The sequence below is a fragment of the Felis catus genome, chromosome B1 (assembly GCF_018350175.1).
Source record: "Felis catus isolate Fca126 chromosome B1, F.catus_Fca126_mat1.0, whole genome shotgun sequence".
Classification (NCBI taxonomy): domain Eukaryota; kingdom Metazoa; phylum Chordata; class Mammalia; order Carnivora; family Felidae; genus Felis; species Felis catus.
This window is the reverse complement of record NC_058371.1, coordinates 28,901,632-28,915,806: the sequence shown is the minus strand read 5'-3', so window position 1 is coordinate 28,915,806 and position 14,175 is coordinate 28,901,632. Positions and strand designations below refer to the sequence as shown.

The following is a 14,175-nucleotide window of genomic DNA, read 5'->3' as shown; positions in this document are numbered from 1 at the left end:
GTAGGAAAACACACTCCATATGAACAGAATTTTTTAAATTTATTAAGGTTTGTTTTATGACCTGGAATATAATCTATGTTTGTGAACATTCCGTCTGTACCTGGGAAGAATGTTTATTCCACTGTTGTTGGGCGGAGTGTTCTTAGATCCAGTTTGTTAATAGTCCTGTTCATTTTTTCTGTCTCAACTACTAGTTCATTTAATTACTGAGAGAAGATGCTGAAGTTGACAACTGTAATTATGGATTTCTGTATTTCTCCTTTTAATTGTCACTTCTTTTGTTAACTACATACACATTTAGGATTCTGTACTCTTGGATATGATGGTTGCCTTTATGTGTCAACTTGGCCCAATTATTTGCTTAAACACTAACCTAGATATCGTTACAAAGGTACATTGCAGACAAGGATTAACACTTACAATCAGTTGGCTTTAAGAAAAAGGAGACTACCATGCATAATCTGAGTCTCATCCAATCAAAAGCAGGCCTTAAAGAACAAAGACTGAGGTTTGCTGGAAAACAAGCAATTGTGACTCAAAACTGTTCACACAGAAATCCTGCCTGACTTTGCAGCCTGCCAGCTTGCCCTACATATTTCAGACCTGCCAATCTCCACAACTGCGTCAGCCAATTCCTTAAAACCACTGTGAGTGTGTGTGTGTGTGTGTGTGTGTGTGTGTATACATATACATATGTATGTGTCTTTCTGTGGAGAACTATGATTCATCGGTAAATAATACTTTTATCATCATGTAATGTCCTTCTTTATCCCTTGCAATATTCTTTTTCCAAAGGCTCCACTGTCTAATGTTAAAATAACAACCCCAACTTTCTTCTGATCAGTGTTACCATGATATACAATTGTTAGCCTTTTATTTTTAACCTACCTACATAATTATACTTGTGGTGAATTTCTTATGGACAGGATATAGTTGGATCATATTTTTGTTCTTTTTTAAAGCTTATTTATCTATTTGTGAAGTTTATTTATTTTGAGAGTGCATCCAAGTGGGGGAGGGGCAGAGAGTGAGGAAGGGAGAGAATCCCAAGCAGGCTCCACATTCTCAGCACAGAGCCCAACGTGGGGCTCAATCCCAGGAACTTTTCAGCTAAAGTCAAGAGTTGGATGCTTAACCAACTGAGCCACCCAGGGGCCCCATGTATTTTTAAGTAACCTCTACACCCAATGTGGGCTCAAACTCATGACCCCAAGATCAAGAGTCACATGCTCTTCCAACTGAACCAGCCCAGAGCCCCTAGTTGGGTCATATTTTTAAGTCAATTCTAACAATGTCTACCTTTAAATGGTACCTTTGGACCATTTACATTTAATATAATTACTGATAGATTTAGATCCATCATTTTATTGGTTTACCTATTTATAAAGTAAAATAATATTGTTTGCTTTGTCTTCTATTTAAATAAAGATTTTGTTTTTTAAAAACTACAATGCATATCATTCAATGAAAACTCAATTAAACATTATTTCAAAAGGAAGAAAAAGACTTTTAGAAAGTCTATGTAGAAGAAAAAATCTTTACCTGGACCTGCAATTATCACAGCATTTTTCAGTTTCCATAATACCCACAGAGGCCTTTCGTAGTTGTTTGTCTTCAAAATGAGACAAGATGATTCTACCCAAGAGAAAATTTAAAATTAAATAAAAGAACAAAACCATATATATTAAAACTATTGCTGAAAATAATGAGGTGAAATCATTACTAATTGATTCACCTGAGATCTCATTATCTGGCTTCAGTTTACTGAAGCACAAAGAAAGTTGCCTTAAAAATCAGCACATACGTAACACCAACAAAATACTATTTCTAAATATTTCTAATTTCTTTGCAAAACTTTTTCTTAAAGGAGCACCATTCATAAATCTGTTACTAATTAGTATAAGAAAAATAATACATACTGTCGCCTGCATCTTCTGGAAAGAAGATAGTTTTCCATCTTTGCCACCATATTTAGTTTATATAATCGAAACTTTTCACTGGGTATCTGACTAAGGAGGTTCCTGTCAATTACAAATATTACAAGTTAATAAATAAAATTGCATCAGTGATTTTCCTACTTTTAAATTTATTGTTATTTTTCATAACCTATAGAACCCACAACTCCATCAAGATAAAAAAAAATTTGTATCATCCCGGAAAGTTATTGTGTCCCTTGCCAGTCAATACCCACACGAGAAGCAAGCATTTTTCTGACTTTTATAAAAATTACTTTTAAAAGAATTCTATGCCTATGCCTAAGATTCAATTTTTTAGCTGCCTTTGAAAAATTACTATAAACCCTAAAGTTTTTCATTTTGATTTATATGCTACATGATTTTTGGTAATTTTTCCACTATACATGAATTTTACATTTTCCCAGTAAAAAGTTATTATTTTTATTTATTTTATATGAGAAACTAAAAACACCTATGTAAGCAATACTGAAAGAGGCTCATGATCCAAATATGAGCCTTCATCCCTATTTACTCTTCAGAGGACTTCCCATCCTCCTAAAACTATCTTTGTACTATAGGCTATTATGGGACACCAATAAAACATCAGAATTAAGTTCCTCTTTCAAACAATTACAACTGATCTTTTCCATAATACTGAACTTATTTAAAATTGTTAGAAATGGTAAAGACATGGCACAAGAAAAGACACTCAGATCAATGGAACAGAATAGAGAACCCAGAAATGGACCCACAAACATATGGCCAGTTAATCTCTGACAAAGCAGGAAAGAATATCCAATGGAATAAAGACATCTCTTCAGCAAGTGGTGCTGGGAAAACTGGACAGCAACATGCAGAAGAATGAACCTGGGCCACTTTCTGACACCATACACAAAAATAAACTCAAAATGGATGAAAGACCTCAATGAAAGACAGGAAGCCATCAAAATCCTCGAGGAGAAAGCAGGCAAAAACCTCTTTGATCTTGGCCACAGCAACTTCTTACTCAACACGTCTCCGGAAGCAAGGGAAACAAAAGCAAAAATGAACTACTGGGACCTTATCCAAATAAAAAGCTTCTGCACAGTGAAGGAAACAATCAGCAAAACTAAAAGGCAACCGACAGAATGGGAGAAGATATTTGCAAATGACATGTCAGATAAAGGGTTAGTATCCAAAATCTATAAAGAACTTATCAAACTCAACACCCAAAAAACAAAGAATCCAGTGAAGAAATGGGCAAAAGACATGAATAGACACTTCTCCAAAGACATCCAGATGGCCAACCAACACATGAAAAAATGCTCAACATCACTCATCATCAGGGAAATACAAATCAAAACCACAATGAGATACCACCTTACACCTGTCAGAATGGGTTACATTAGCAACTCAGCAACAACAGATGTTGGCGAGGATGTGGAAAAAGAGGATCTCTTTTGCACTGCTGGTGGGAATGCAGGCTGGTGCAGCCAATCTGGAAAACAGTATGGAGGTTCCTCAAAACACTAAAAACAGAACTACCCTACGACCCAGCAATTACACTACTAGGCATTTATACAGGTGTGCTGTTTCGAAGGGACACATGCACCCCCATGTTTATAGCAGCACTATCAACAACAGCCAAAGTATGGAAAGAACTCAAATGTCCATCGATGGATGAATGTTAAACAAGGTGTAGTGTATATATACAATGGAGTATTACTCAGCAATCAAAAAGAATGAAATCTTGCCATTTGCAACTATGTGGATGGAACTGGAGGGTATTATGCTAAGTGAAATTAGTCAGTCAGAGAAAGACAAAAATCATATGACTTCACTCATATGCGGACTTTAAGAGACAAAACAGATGAACATAAGGGAAGGGAAACAAAAATAATATAAAAACAGGGAGGGGGACAAAACAGAAGAGACTCATAAATATGGGGAACAAACTGAGGGTTACGGGAGGGGTTATGGGAGGGAAGATGGGCTAAATGGGTAAGGGGCACTAAGGAATCTACTCCTGAAATCATTTGTTGCACTATATGCTAACTAATTTGGATGTAAATTTAAAAAAATAAAAAAATAAAACAAGTTACAAAAAAAAAAGAAATGCTAAAGACGTATTTTTTTTAAATGTTTATTTATTTTTGAGAGAGACAGAGAGTGAGTGGGGGAGGTGCAGAGAGAGAGGGGGGGACAAGCGGGCTCCACTGAGAGCCCGATGCAGGGCTCAAACTCACAAACTGTGAGATCATGACCTAAGCTGAAGTTGGACTTCAACCTACTGAGCCACCCAAGGGCCCCAAGACATCTTTGTTTTTAAAAAGTTAATGCTGCTGTGACTCATCCTGACTCTGTTAATTCTAGTCTTCTTTGAAGAAACCCCATGAATATCAGATATCAGAAGATGACAATCTCCCTTGGCATGTCTTTCCAAGAATTCTTTGAAGAATAAACATAAGTATCATAATAATAATAATAAACAGAAGTCTGAATTGAATACATTTCAGATATTTCAAAAGAAAATATTTACATATAAGATCTAATTCATAATCCTGATCCTCATCAAAATGGACCTCACTAATATTATGACTATTCAACCTTCTGACAGATAAAAACACCTCTGCACAATTCTCAAAGATTATACCAACAGGGAATCCAGTTAAATGAGTTCTGGAAAGTTTGAACACCCAAATGATTTCTTATTCAAAAACATTTTTATGATTTAACACCACCAACCACCATGACTTCCCACATAATTTACCTAAAAGTCTCTTCTATTAACTCTAGTTCTTACTAATTTCATTCTTCCTAGCTCATGGGCTAAAAATTACAGGTGACCATTGAACAACCCGAGTTTAAACTGCATGGGTCCACTTACATGTGAAGTTTTTTTTATAAATACAGTATGGTACTGTAAATGTATTTTCTCTTATGATTTTTTAAAATACATTTTATTTTCTTTAGATTATTTATGGTAAGAGTATAGTATATAATAGATTTAACACACAAAATAAGTGCTAATCAACTGTTTATGTTATCCCTAACACTTCCAGGTTAACAAGTAGGCTACTGGGAGAGTCAAAGTTATGTGCAGATTTTCAACTGCCTGGGGAATGGGCAGCCCTAACCCTCAAGTTGTTCAAGGATCAACTGTAGCTCCTTTTTTGCTTTGTTTCTCACTTCCTTCTCCTCAGAAAGAACAAAGAAAACAATGCCTACACTTCTAAGTACTATAGACTCCCTTATATTTGGTTTAAATGACCTACATTTACCTACTTTTTGTCATCAGTGTCAGTAACAAATCTACAAACATGAAATTATAACTGTCTAAAAGCAAATTCAGTTAATAGTTATTCTTCTTATAAGACTATTAAAATAAAGCACAATATTCCACATAATAAAAATAAGTTGAAAAAAGATTCTAAAAGCAATACCGTAAATAGAAATCAGATGGAACCAGTTGGAAGATCTATTAAATTGAGATTAAACTTTATAAATTAGAGTAACCTTTTCAGTGAGAACCAGCAACTCTATTTATTCTCAAACTTTGTGTTTTCTAAAGAAGAGGTTTGTCACAAGGATGACACAGATCTGTCCTAAATCCTATAGTTTTATTTCCCATAGGATGGCTGCAAAGAACAACCTGTCTACACTCAAGATTCAAGCATGGGTTTTCTGGCACCGTTATTTGATTAGTAATCACTGTTACTTCCTGTGAAATCTTAATGAGATAACCATTTAATATATCTTTTGAGACTCAGATAAACAGGAACTATATCTACTAATGAACCTGTAAAGTCATAATATAAAACTCGGGCTGTTAAGTATTCAGCACCTTTTATCACAATGTACAAATAAATCAGAATTGGCAGGAATCAGCATACGCTTGATACAATCCCAAATTTAATAGTATCATGCAGAGCTATACTCTATACCGATTATTTTAGTTTATAAAAAGGTTTACATAGACAAGAGTCAAGAGAAAAACAGTAATGTTCTGTTTAAGGGGATGGTTTTATTGACTGTGTTAAGAAACAAAAGCTACCACTACTCTTAAAATGATAAGCTTAAAATTTATATCAAACATGTTTACCTAATGAATCTCTATTCTTCTTTCAGATCAACTTACCCTACCACCTCTTGAAAGAAGTCTTACCTGACCTTTTTGGTAAATACACACCCTATTATACACTACTCAATGTAACTTTCCTTCCCTGTACTTAACACAACTGCAATCTTACACGGATTTGCATGATCTCTTTTAAAAAATCTTTCAGGGAGCCTGGGTGGCTCAGTCGGTTGGGCGACTGACTTCACTCAGGTCATGATCTCACAGATCGTGATTTTGAGCCCCACGTCAGGCTCTGTGCTGACAGCTTTGAGCCTGGAACCTGTTTCAGATTCTGTGTCTCCCTCTCTCTGCCCCCTCCCTGTTCAGTTCTGTCTCTCTGTCTCTCTCTCAAAAATAAACATTAAAAATTTTTTTAAATAAAAAACAAACAAACAAATAAATAAATAAATAATCTTTCCACTATTGGAATTTTCAAACACAAATGCAGAACAGAAAATGAACCCTATGTATTCATACTTGTGTGATTCTGCGATTAAGATCTTCCATTTCCATTATACTCCAAGCCCCATGAAAACAGGAACCATATCTGTTTTCATTTATTTATCACTGTATCCCCAGCACAGAGCATAATGCTTAGAACATAGTGGGCACTCAAAACAGAGCACTGTTGAATGATGAATGAAATAAAAACAGGATTGGATAGGCACTCTTATCATTTTAATAACATGAGCTAATATGTCCATTCAAGAGCTCAATTGATTCAGCTACATGGAGGTGCATTTTGAAAATACCTCATCTTAACAGCCCCATCAGTTACCATATATAAGTTTTTTCCCTGAGGTTTTATCGCCCCTCTGAAAGAGGGAATCAGTTGCTAACTGCTGCCCCTAAAATTTTTGCAAGATGAAGTTTTCCTTTCCTATATAAATCTCATAGAATTTACATGCCAACGAAGATTTGCTTTGTGTTTAAGTTTTCTTACATTTAAACACTGAACTCTTTCATTTTTTTCATGGTAGTCAATCAGTACAGTGAATGGGTACAGTGCAACATGATTATTCACACACAGTCAATGAGAGCTGGCATGCTTTCATAGAACAAAAGAAACAGATGGTAAGGAGAGACAAATAGGAATTGGTAAAAAGTCTCTTGGAATAAGTACCACTGTAGCATGGGAAGAAAGAACCAATAACAAAATAAACGGTATCTGAAGAAACTATGGCTGAACACATATCAAACTTGAGAGGACCTGGGGAGACAGAAAATAGTTTGTCCACGCACGATCAGGAAAGCACCCATACGATCTATGTTCCATTCCCAGTATAGTCCCCTAAATTTAGTTAATTCCTCACACTAAATGAGGTACAGCTGACATCAGGTCATCTCCTCGGGGTGGCAACACTTGCCACGAATGTTTTTGAGATGTCTTGTTTGGGTTTGGTTTCAAATGCACCTAACACATTACTTGAAAGTCTGGATGCTGCTACAAATACTTTCAAAGCTTATGTGGAAAGAAAGAAATCCGCAAGGGTGAAAGCAAGAAATGTTTTTACCTATTTGACTGAATGTCTACTGGAGCCCAGAGTACATGACAAGAACTCTGAAGTCCATCACGGCCGGCTCTCCCAATCTCCTGGTAATAGGATTCCATTTCCTTAGGAGCGCCATAATGAATGACCTTGCGAATGTCAGCTTTATTAATGCCCATGCCAAAAGCTATGGTAGCCACGACACACTAGGAATAAACAACAATGTAGTTTGACAAATATGTAGCAGAACCAAAGCCTTACATCTTTACCTTGTGGTAAAAGTAATTAATTAGTTCATTAACTAAAGTCCCTGGCATGGAACTGAACTTCATATAATTTCAAACAATCACAGGTTAAAAGATCATCTGCACAATTTACAAATCAGGGACTGGCAACCATAAAACAGGATTTCTAATTCCTCACTTAAGTAGCAAATAAAGTGGTCTCTCTGAACACCTATGAGTACAAGACACACAACAGACTCTTAAAGTACTTATTATATTAAGAGTCTTTGTTATTATGACGTTTCAAGAGTCCTTACCTGATTGCACATTATCTTAATATTTTTAGCATTATTATAAGATGGAAGGAAAACTTCTCATTAAAGATGGTAAAATGAAATATGAATTTATCTTTGCATCTTTAAAAAGATAAAATTAGTAGATATCTAATATGTATGAGCATACTGAAATAAGATTTACATGATTGGGGGAAATTCTAGGGAAGAATTAGTGAGAACACAAAAATAACCAAAAAGTTTTAAAGTATTAGCAACAAAAGAAGATGTACAAGAAAAGTAACTATATACTACATGGCTTAGAAATAAAAGCATTTGTAGAGAAATAATTACGTAAATATATAATATTTAAACATATATACATATATATACTGATCTAACCAAATTGTTAATGTTGGGAGGAAAGTGGGTTAGAAACACATAAATGGAGTGAGAAGGGCAGGAAGGGGTGTGAAAGGAAGCTAAACTTTCATTCCTCATAATAGGAAGTCAGTGGCAATGCCTAAATCTAATAAATAAGAAACTAAGTAGTAACAGTAAAAGCAATCATTGCAAGATCTAGGGGTAAACACCAAAAGATTAAACTAAAAGAGACAAGAATAGGAAACAGAAGTGGGGAAGGAAGGAGAGTGAGAGGCTACTGTTCTCATTGTTAGCACTACAGAACCAGCTGGTTCTTTATTTTTTTTTTTATATGTATATATATTTTTTATTTATTTTTGGGACAGAGAGAGACAGAGCATGAACGGGGGAGGGGCAGAGAGAGAGGGAGACACAGAATCTGAAACGGGCTCCAGGCTCTGAGCTGTCAGCCCAGAGCCTGATGCGGGGCTCGAACTCACGGACCGTGAGATCGTGACCTGGCTGAAGTCAGACGCTTAACCGACTGCGCCACCCAGGCGCCCCCCAGCTGGTTCTTTAAACTGTGTGTGTAACCAACATAAATTAAAGTGCTATTTAAAAAAAAAATGTATTAAGATGGACCAAAAGTGGAAGGAAGGAAAGAAGGAAGGAAGGAAGGAAGGAAGGAAGGAAGGAAGGAAGGAAGGAAGGAAGGAAGGAAAGGAAGGAAGGAAGAAAGGAAGGAGGGAAGAAAGGGAGGAAGGAGGGAAGGAAAGGAGAAAGAAACAGATAAAAGGAAGTATAAGAAAGATTAAAGAAAAAGATAGGAATAGAAATTTATTAAGAAAAAGCTTTGAGGGGTGCCTGGCGGGCTCAGTCAGTGGAGCATGAGACTCTATCTCAAGGTTGTGAGTTCAAGCCCCCATGTTGGGTATAGAGATAATAAAAATAAAATCTTAAAAAAAGAAAGAAAGAAAGAAAAAGCTTTGAGTGAAAAGACTGGGCTATTTTGTTATATTTGAGAGTAAATAAGCAACATAATTTTAAGGGTTTTTTAAACTGTATTTCTGAGTCAAATTTTTTCAGCTTTATTGGGATATAATTGATATATACCATTATGTAAGATGCATGTGATAATTTTATATACATATACACTGTAAAATGATTATCACAATAAAATTACTTACAACATCCATTACCTCGCATAGTTACTATTTGCGTGTGTGTGTGTGTGTTTGTGTGTGTATGTGTGTGCGGTGAGAACTCTGAAGACCTAATTCGGTTAAGTGTCCAACTCTTGATTTCGGCTCAGGTCATGATCTCACGGTTTGGGGGTTCTAGCCCTCTGTCAGGCTCCAAACCAACAAGGCAGAGGTTGCTTGAGGTTCTCTCTCTCTCCCTCTCTGGCCTCCCCCTGCTCATGCTCTCTCTCTTTTTCTCAAAATAAATAATTAAAACTTAAAAAAAAGAAAAAAAAAGAACCACATACTCTACACACTGAGCCAGCCAGGTGCCCCTTTATGATACTCTTTTCAGATGAGATCACCCTATTCTATAGGCATGATTTTCAAAATATCATAAATGCTCAGGTGAAAATACAGATATTTTATCAAATAATTTATTCACAGCCTCATCCCAGAAAGAAAAGGAATTCAAGTCACCTTGAAAAGGCAAATAAAATATGAAAGGACCTGAAACTAAAAATTAGGACTAAGAGTAAGAACGAATGGTCACAAACTAAAAATGCAAATTTACATCTGAATGAGGTTAGATATGGTTAAGAATAATGGGAAAGAAAAACATTTCTCTAAAATTATAAAATAGAAAATACTAAGATTCTAAGCATCAATCAATCTCAGGCATTAAGAGCTAAGGTAGTGAGCTGGGTGGTCAGCTGTACTTTTAGGTCCACACCAAAGTATAAATCAACTTCAGAAAGAGAGGAGAAGGAACATCCAGAATTCTGTACATGTATGCATTCAGTAGGCACTCAATGAATATTCAATGGAAGGTAATCAATTCTAACAGCATCAGACTATTCTATATAGATGAGGAAATGTATTTTCATCATCTTGAGAAGGTGTTTGAGAACTCTCAATGCAAATGTGAAGCTTCTGAATTATTTATTAAATAGTTGTCATATACAGCAGAACTCCTGATGTCAGCCTAGGGTGACACCATCAATATTAATTTATTAATTTTCATAATGTGGATAAAACTTTTTGACATCCTGCCATAGAGAGGGAATATATAGTGGCACATACATACATAGACCTTTCTAGATATTAAGTATAATTAGTGATCACTGTGAAGTTTTTAAAGCCATATTTCAAAGTATTAATGTTTCAGTGAACACAGGTTTCACTGGAAACCAGATGCATCCAATAAAGTTTCCCATCACAACTTAACAGGTAAAGTTTGCAATCTCTCATATCTGTAGAAGATGTTTCTACCTAAATGACTAATAATAAAACAAGATGAAAGAAATCATTGATTAGTTAATGGCTCAAACATCAATTGTTAAGATTCAGTAAGCAGCAGCCAATAAATTGTATCTGGTAACTTTCAAATTCCTGAGATAATAGAATAAAAGTATACACATGTAAGAATTTAGGGAACTCTAAGCAGTTGTGATAGCTGTTACTACCTTTGGAAAGAAGAGGAAGAAAGAGAATAGGTGCTTTTAGGGCAGGAATGTGTTACAGCATGACAACGCACAGTGAGCTTCACAGACAGTACATATGAACCATACTTGAGGTAGGTTGTCTGAACAACACCTACAGAGCTAGGCAGAGGGGAAATGGAAGACCAACTGAGCCGAAAACGCAAAGAAGTTAAGTTCCTCTCTTGAGAGGAGAGCTAGTCCACAGGCTTACAGTGACAGACCTTGGGTATGATGTTGATGGCGTGAAGCTGTTGATTTAAACCTACCAACGTGGTTTGTATCTAAATCTTCCTAAATATTCTGCAAAACACCCATTAAACTAGGATTCCAATCGCTACAGGAAGCTCAGTTGGAGCACTTCACAGTAAGGTCACTGATACCCATTTAACTTTGTTTTTCTCCTTCAAATCAATCCTGCTTAGGGTTGCTAATCCAATGTTTCTAGAATAGTATTATCTTGCTCAAAAACACAGAGTCGTCTTCATGATGGCTTTCAAACTCTATTTTGCGGAGCTCTGCCGCATGGACTGTCCTCGAAGACTGGAAGACTCTTGGAACACTTTCTCCCTCACATCAACTTCAACAAGAATTATTCTACTTTAATTTGTTTTAACTATTAAAAAATGAATTAAAATTTAAATGAAAAGTTAAATAAAAAACTCTAAGGCTAAAGTAGTCTAGAAAAACTACAGGCACATCACATCAATCCCAGCCTGCCTCTCTGCAGGTTTTAAGGCCACCCATCACCTGGCCAACCACCCCTTAAGCTGTTTTCCTGTGACCTTCTAACAGTTCCTCCATGCCTTTTCACCTATACCTTGTACCATTCCTACTCCACACTCCCTTTCTCTCTAACCATTTCATACTCCCAATTTCCTGAACCTAGCAGGCCCTCTCATACCACAGTGCCTTTGCACATGCTAGTCCCTTTTCCTGGAATTCCATAACCAATGCCCTTTCCCTCATCACCTACTGGCCTAGCATACAACAAACTTCTATTCACTCTCCACTCAAATAGCTTCTTCCTGGATGGACCATCCCCAGAGTACAAGCTACCTTAACAGGTAGCGTTCCCTCCTCTGTGCACCTAATCTCTATGTGCAGGCTCCTATTAAGACTAGTCTGCAGTAGTTTGTTCATATATCTATCTTACACATTATATATTAATTCTCTTTATGAGAGAGACTTCTTTAAACTCAACACAAAGTATTCCATAAAGATATGGCAAATATTAGACAAATATCTGTATCCATGGAAGAATAGAGAGTAATGATGATGGATCTTCACACCTGAATTTCATCTCTCATGAACCTGTGATGAACCTCTCTCCTTGCAGTAACACACATGCCTGCATGGTATGTTCCACAGGCTAACTTCACCTTCCTAAGTTCAGCTGTAACTTCTTCTGTCATTTTTCTGGAAGGACAATAGATGATAGTTGGACCTTCAAATTCCCAGGTGGAACTAAAACAAAACAAAAAAACAAAACCAAGAGAACAAACATAAATATATAGGCTTCAGTTTGAGTTTCCAAAACCAGTTTGAGTTTTGCCTTATTGAATTTCCCCTTTCTTTTTAAAATTTTAATTTAATTCAATTTTAATTTAATTTTTAATTAATTTTTTTTAGTAAAACACTAAAAAAGAGAAATCATATGGAAAAAAGGATATATTTAACTCCATAAAAATGTGGAAAGTCAAATGTGGAAATAAATTATACTAAATCCCAAACACTTTTGACTCATTTTTTTGTTTAAACAAGAGACAAGTTTATTTATTTAAGTAAAAGCCTTGATAAAAGCTTACAAACTACTGAAACGCAATTTTCATACTTTTAGAAATGCAAAAGCACTAGGTGAAAAATTAGTCTTCATTTATAGGAGAAAGATAAGTGAATATTTACATAGGAGAATGGATACAATTTATATTACATTATTCCTATTCTCTCATGATCAAAAAAATGAGTTTCTATGTATGTTTACTAAAAAAGCAGTAACTTCTTATAACATTAAAGATCATTTTTATAGTTCAAAGAAGTATTTACTAGTAATCTTGAGACTGTAACTATTATAGAAAACATCTGTTCAAAAGTCTGTTTTAGAAACCTGTGCTGCTTTTTTTTTTAAAGTTTTTTTTAATTTATTTCTTTTTTGCAAGGGGAGGCATAGAGAGAGGAGAGACAGAGAATCTCAAGCAGCCTCTGCACCGTCAGCATAGAGCCCCATGCGGGCTTGAACCCATGAACAGGGAGATCATGATCTCAACCGAAATCAAGAGTCGGACGCTTAACCAACTGAGCTACCCGAGTGCCCTGAAACCTGTGCTTATTTATTAAAAATGAAAAGGTTTGATTTCTCAATACAGTCATTTACATAAATACATTCATTTATGCTGACTTAAGAAAAAGAATGTGCTATTTTGTATTTAGGAAAAACTGGTTTATTTATTTATTTTGAGAGAGACAGAGACAGCACCAGCAGGGGAGGGGCAGAGATAGAGGGAGAGAGAATCCCAAGCAGGTTCCTCACTGCCAGCACAGAACCAAATGTGGTGCTTGAACTCACAAAACTGTGTGATCATTACCTGAACTGAAACCAAGAGATGGTTAACCAACTGCGCCACCCAAGTGCCTGTTTTATTTATTTTTTAATGCATACATATTTTGATACAATTTCAACTTCAGGAATCTGTTTTACAAATACATTTACACATTTACCAAAAGACACAGACACAAATATTCACAGCAGAACTATAATTGTGAAAAAATCACCTAATGTTCATCATTGTGTACATTCGTACTATGAAATTAACTAAGCAAACAATAAAAGATCGTGTGGATCTAAATCCTCTAAGAAGGACTATGGCAAAAGTCACTGCATGCTTAAACAGTGAAGAAAAAATAGGTAGTAATTTGACCCCAAGAGTTTTACTGAATAATCTACTCAAAGCAATTTTTGATAGCGACCAAATGGGCTTCTGTAACAAAACTTCACAGCAAATAACTTAAGTATGGGACACCTGGTGGCTCAGTCATTTAAGTGTGTGACTCTTGATTTTGACCCAGGTCATGATCTCAGGGCTCATGGGTTCGAGCCCCACATCAGGTTC

At 35.8% G+C, this 14,175-nt stretch overlaps 1 protein-coding gene across 6 annotated transcripts in view; it reads right to left on the bottom strand.

Annotated features, from left to right (window-relative positions):
• Nucleotides 1–14,175, bottom strand: part of WRN (WRN RecQ like helicase) — a 149,765-nt gene that overhangs the window by 42,459 nt on the left and 93,131 nt on the right. For all 6 annotated transcript variants that reach the window (XM_023252444.2, XM_045055341.1, XM_045055343.1 and 3 more), the window contains 4 exons: nt 12,358–12,532; nt 7,569–7,750; nt 1,920–2,021; nt 1,543–1,635 (listed from right to left, as the gene is read on the bottom strand). In XM_023252444.2, coding sequence (XP_023108212.2) covers nt 1,543–1,635; nt 1,920–2,021; nt 7,569–7,750; nt 12,358–12,532 — 552 coding nt within the window. The remainder of the gene's footprint in view (nt 1–1,542; nt 1,636–1,919; nt 2,022–7,568; nt 7,751–12,357; nt 12,533–14,175) is intronic.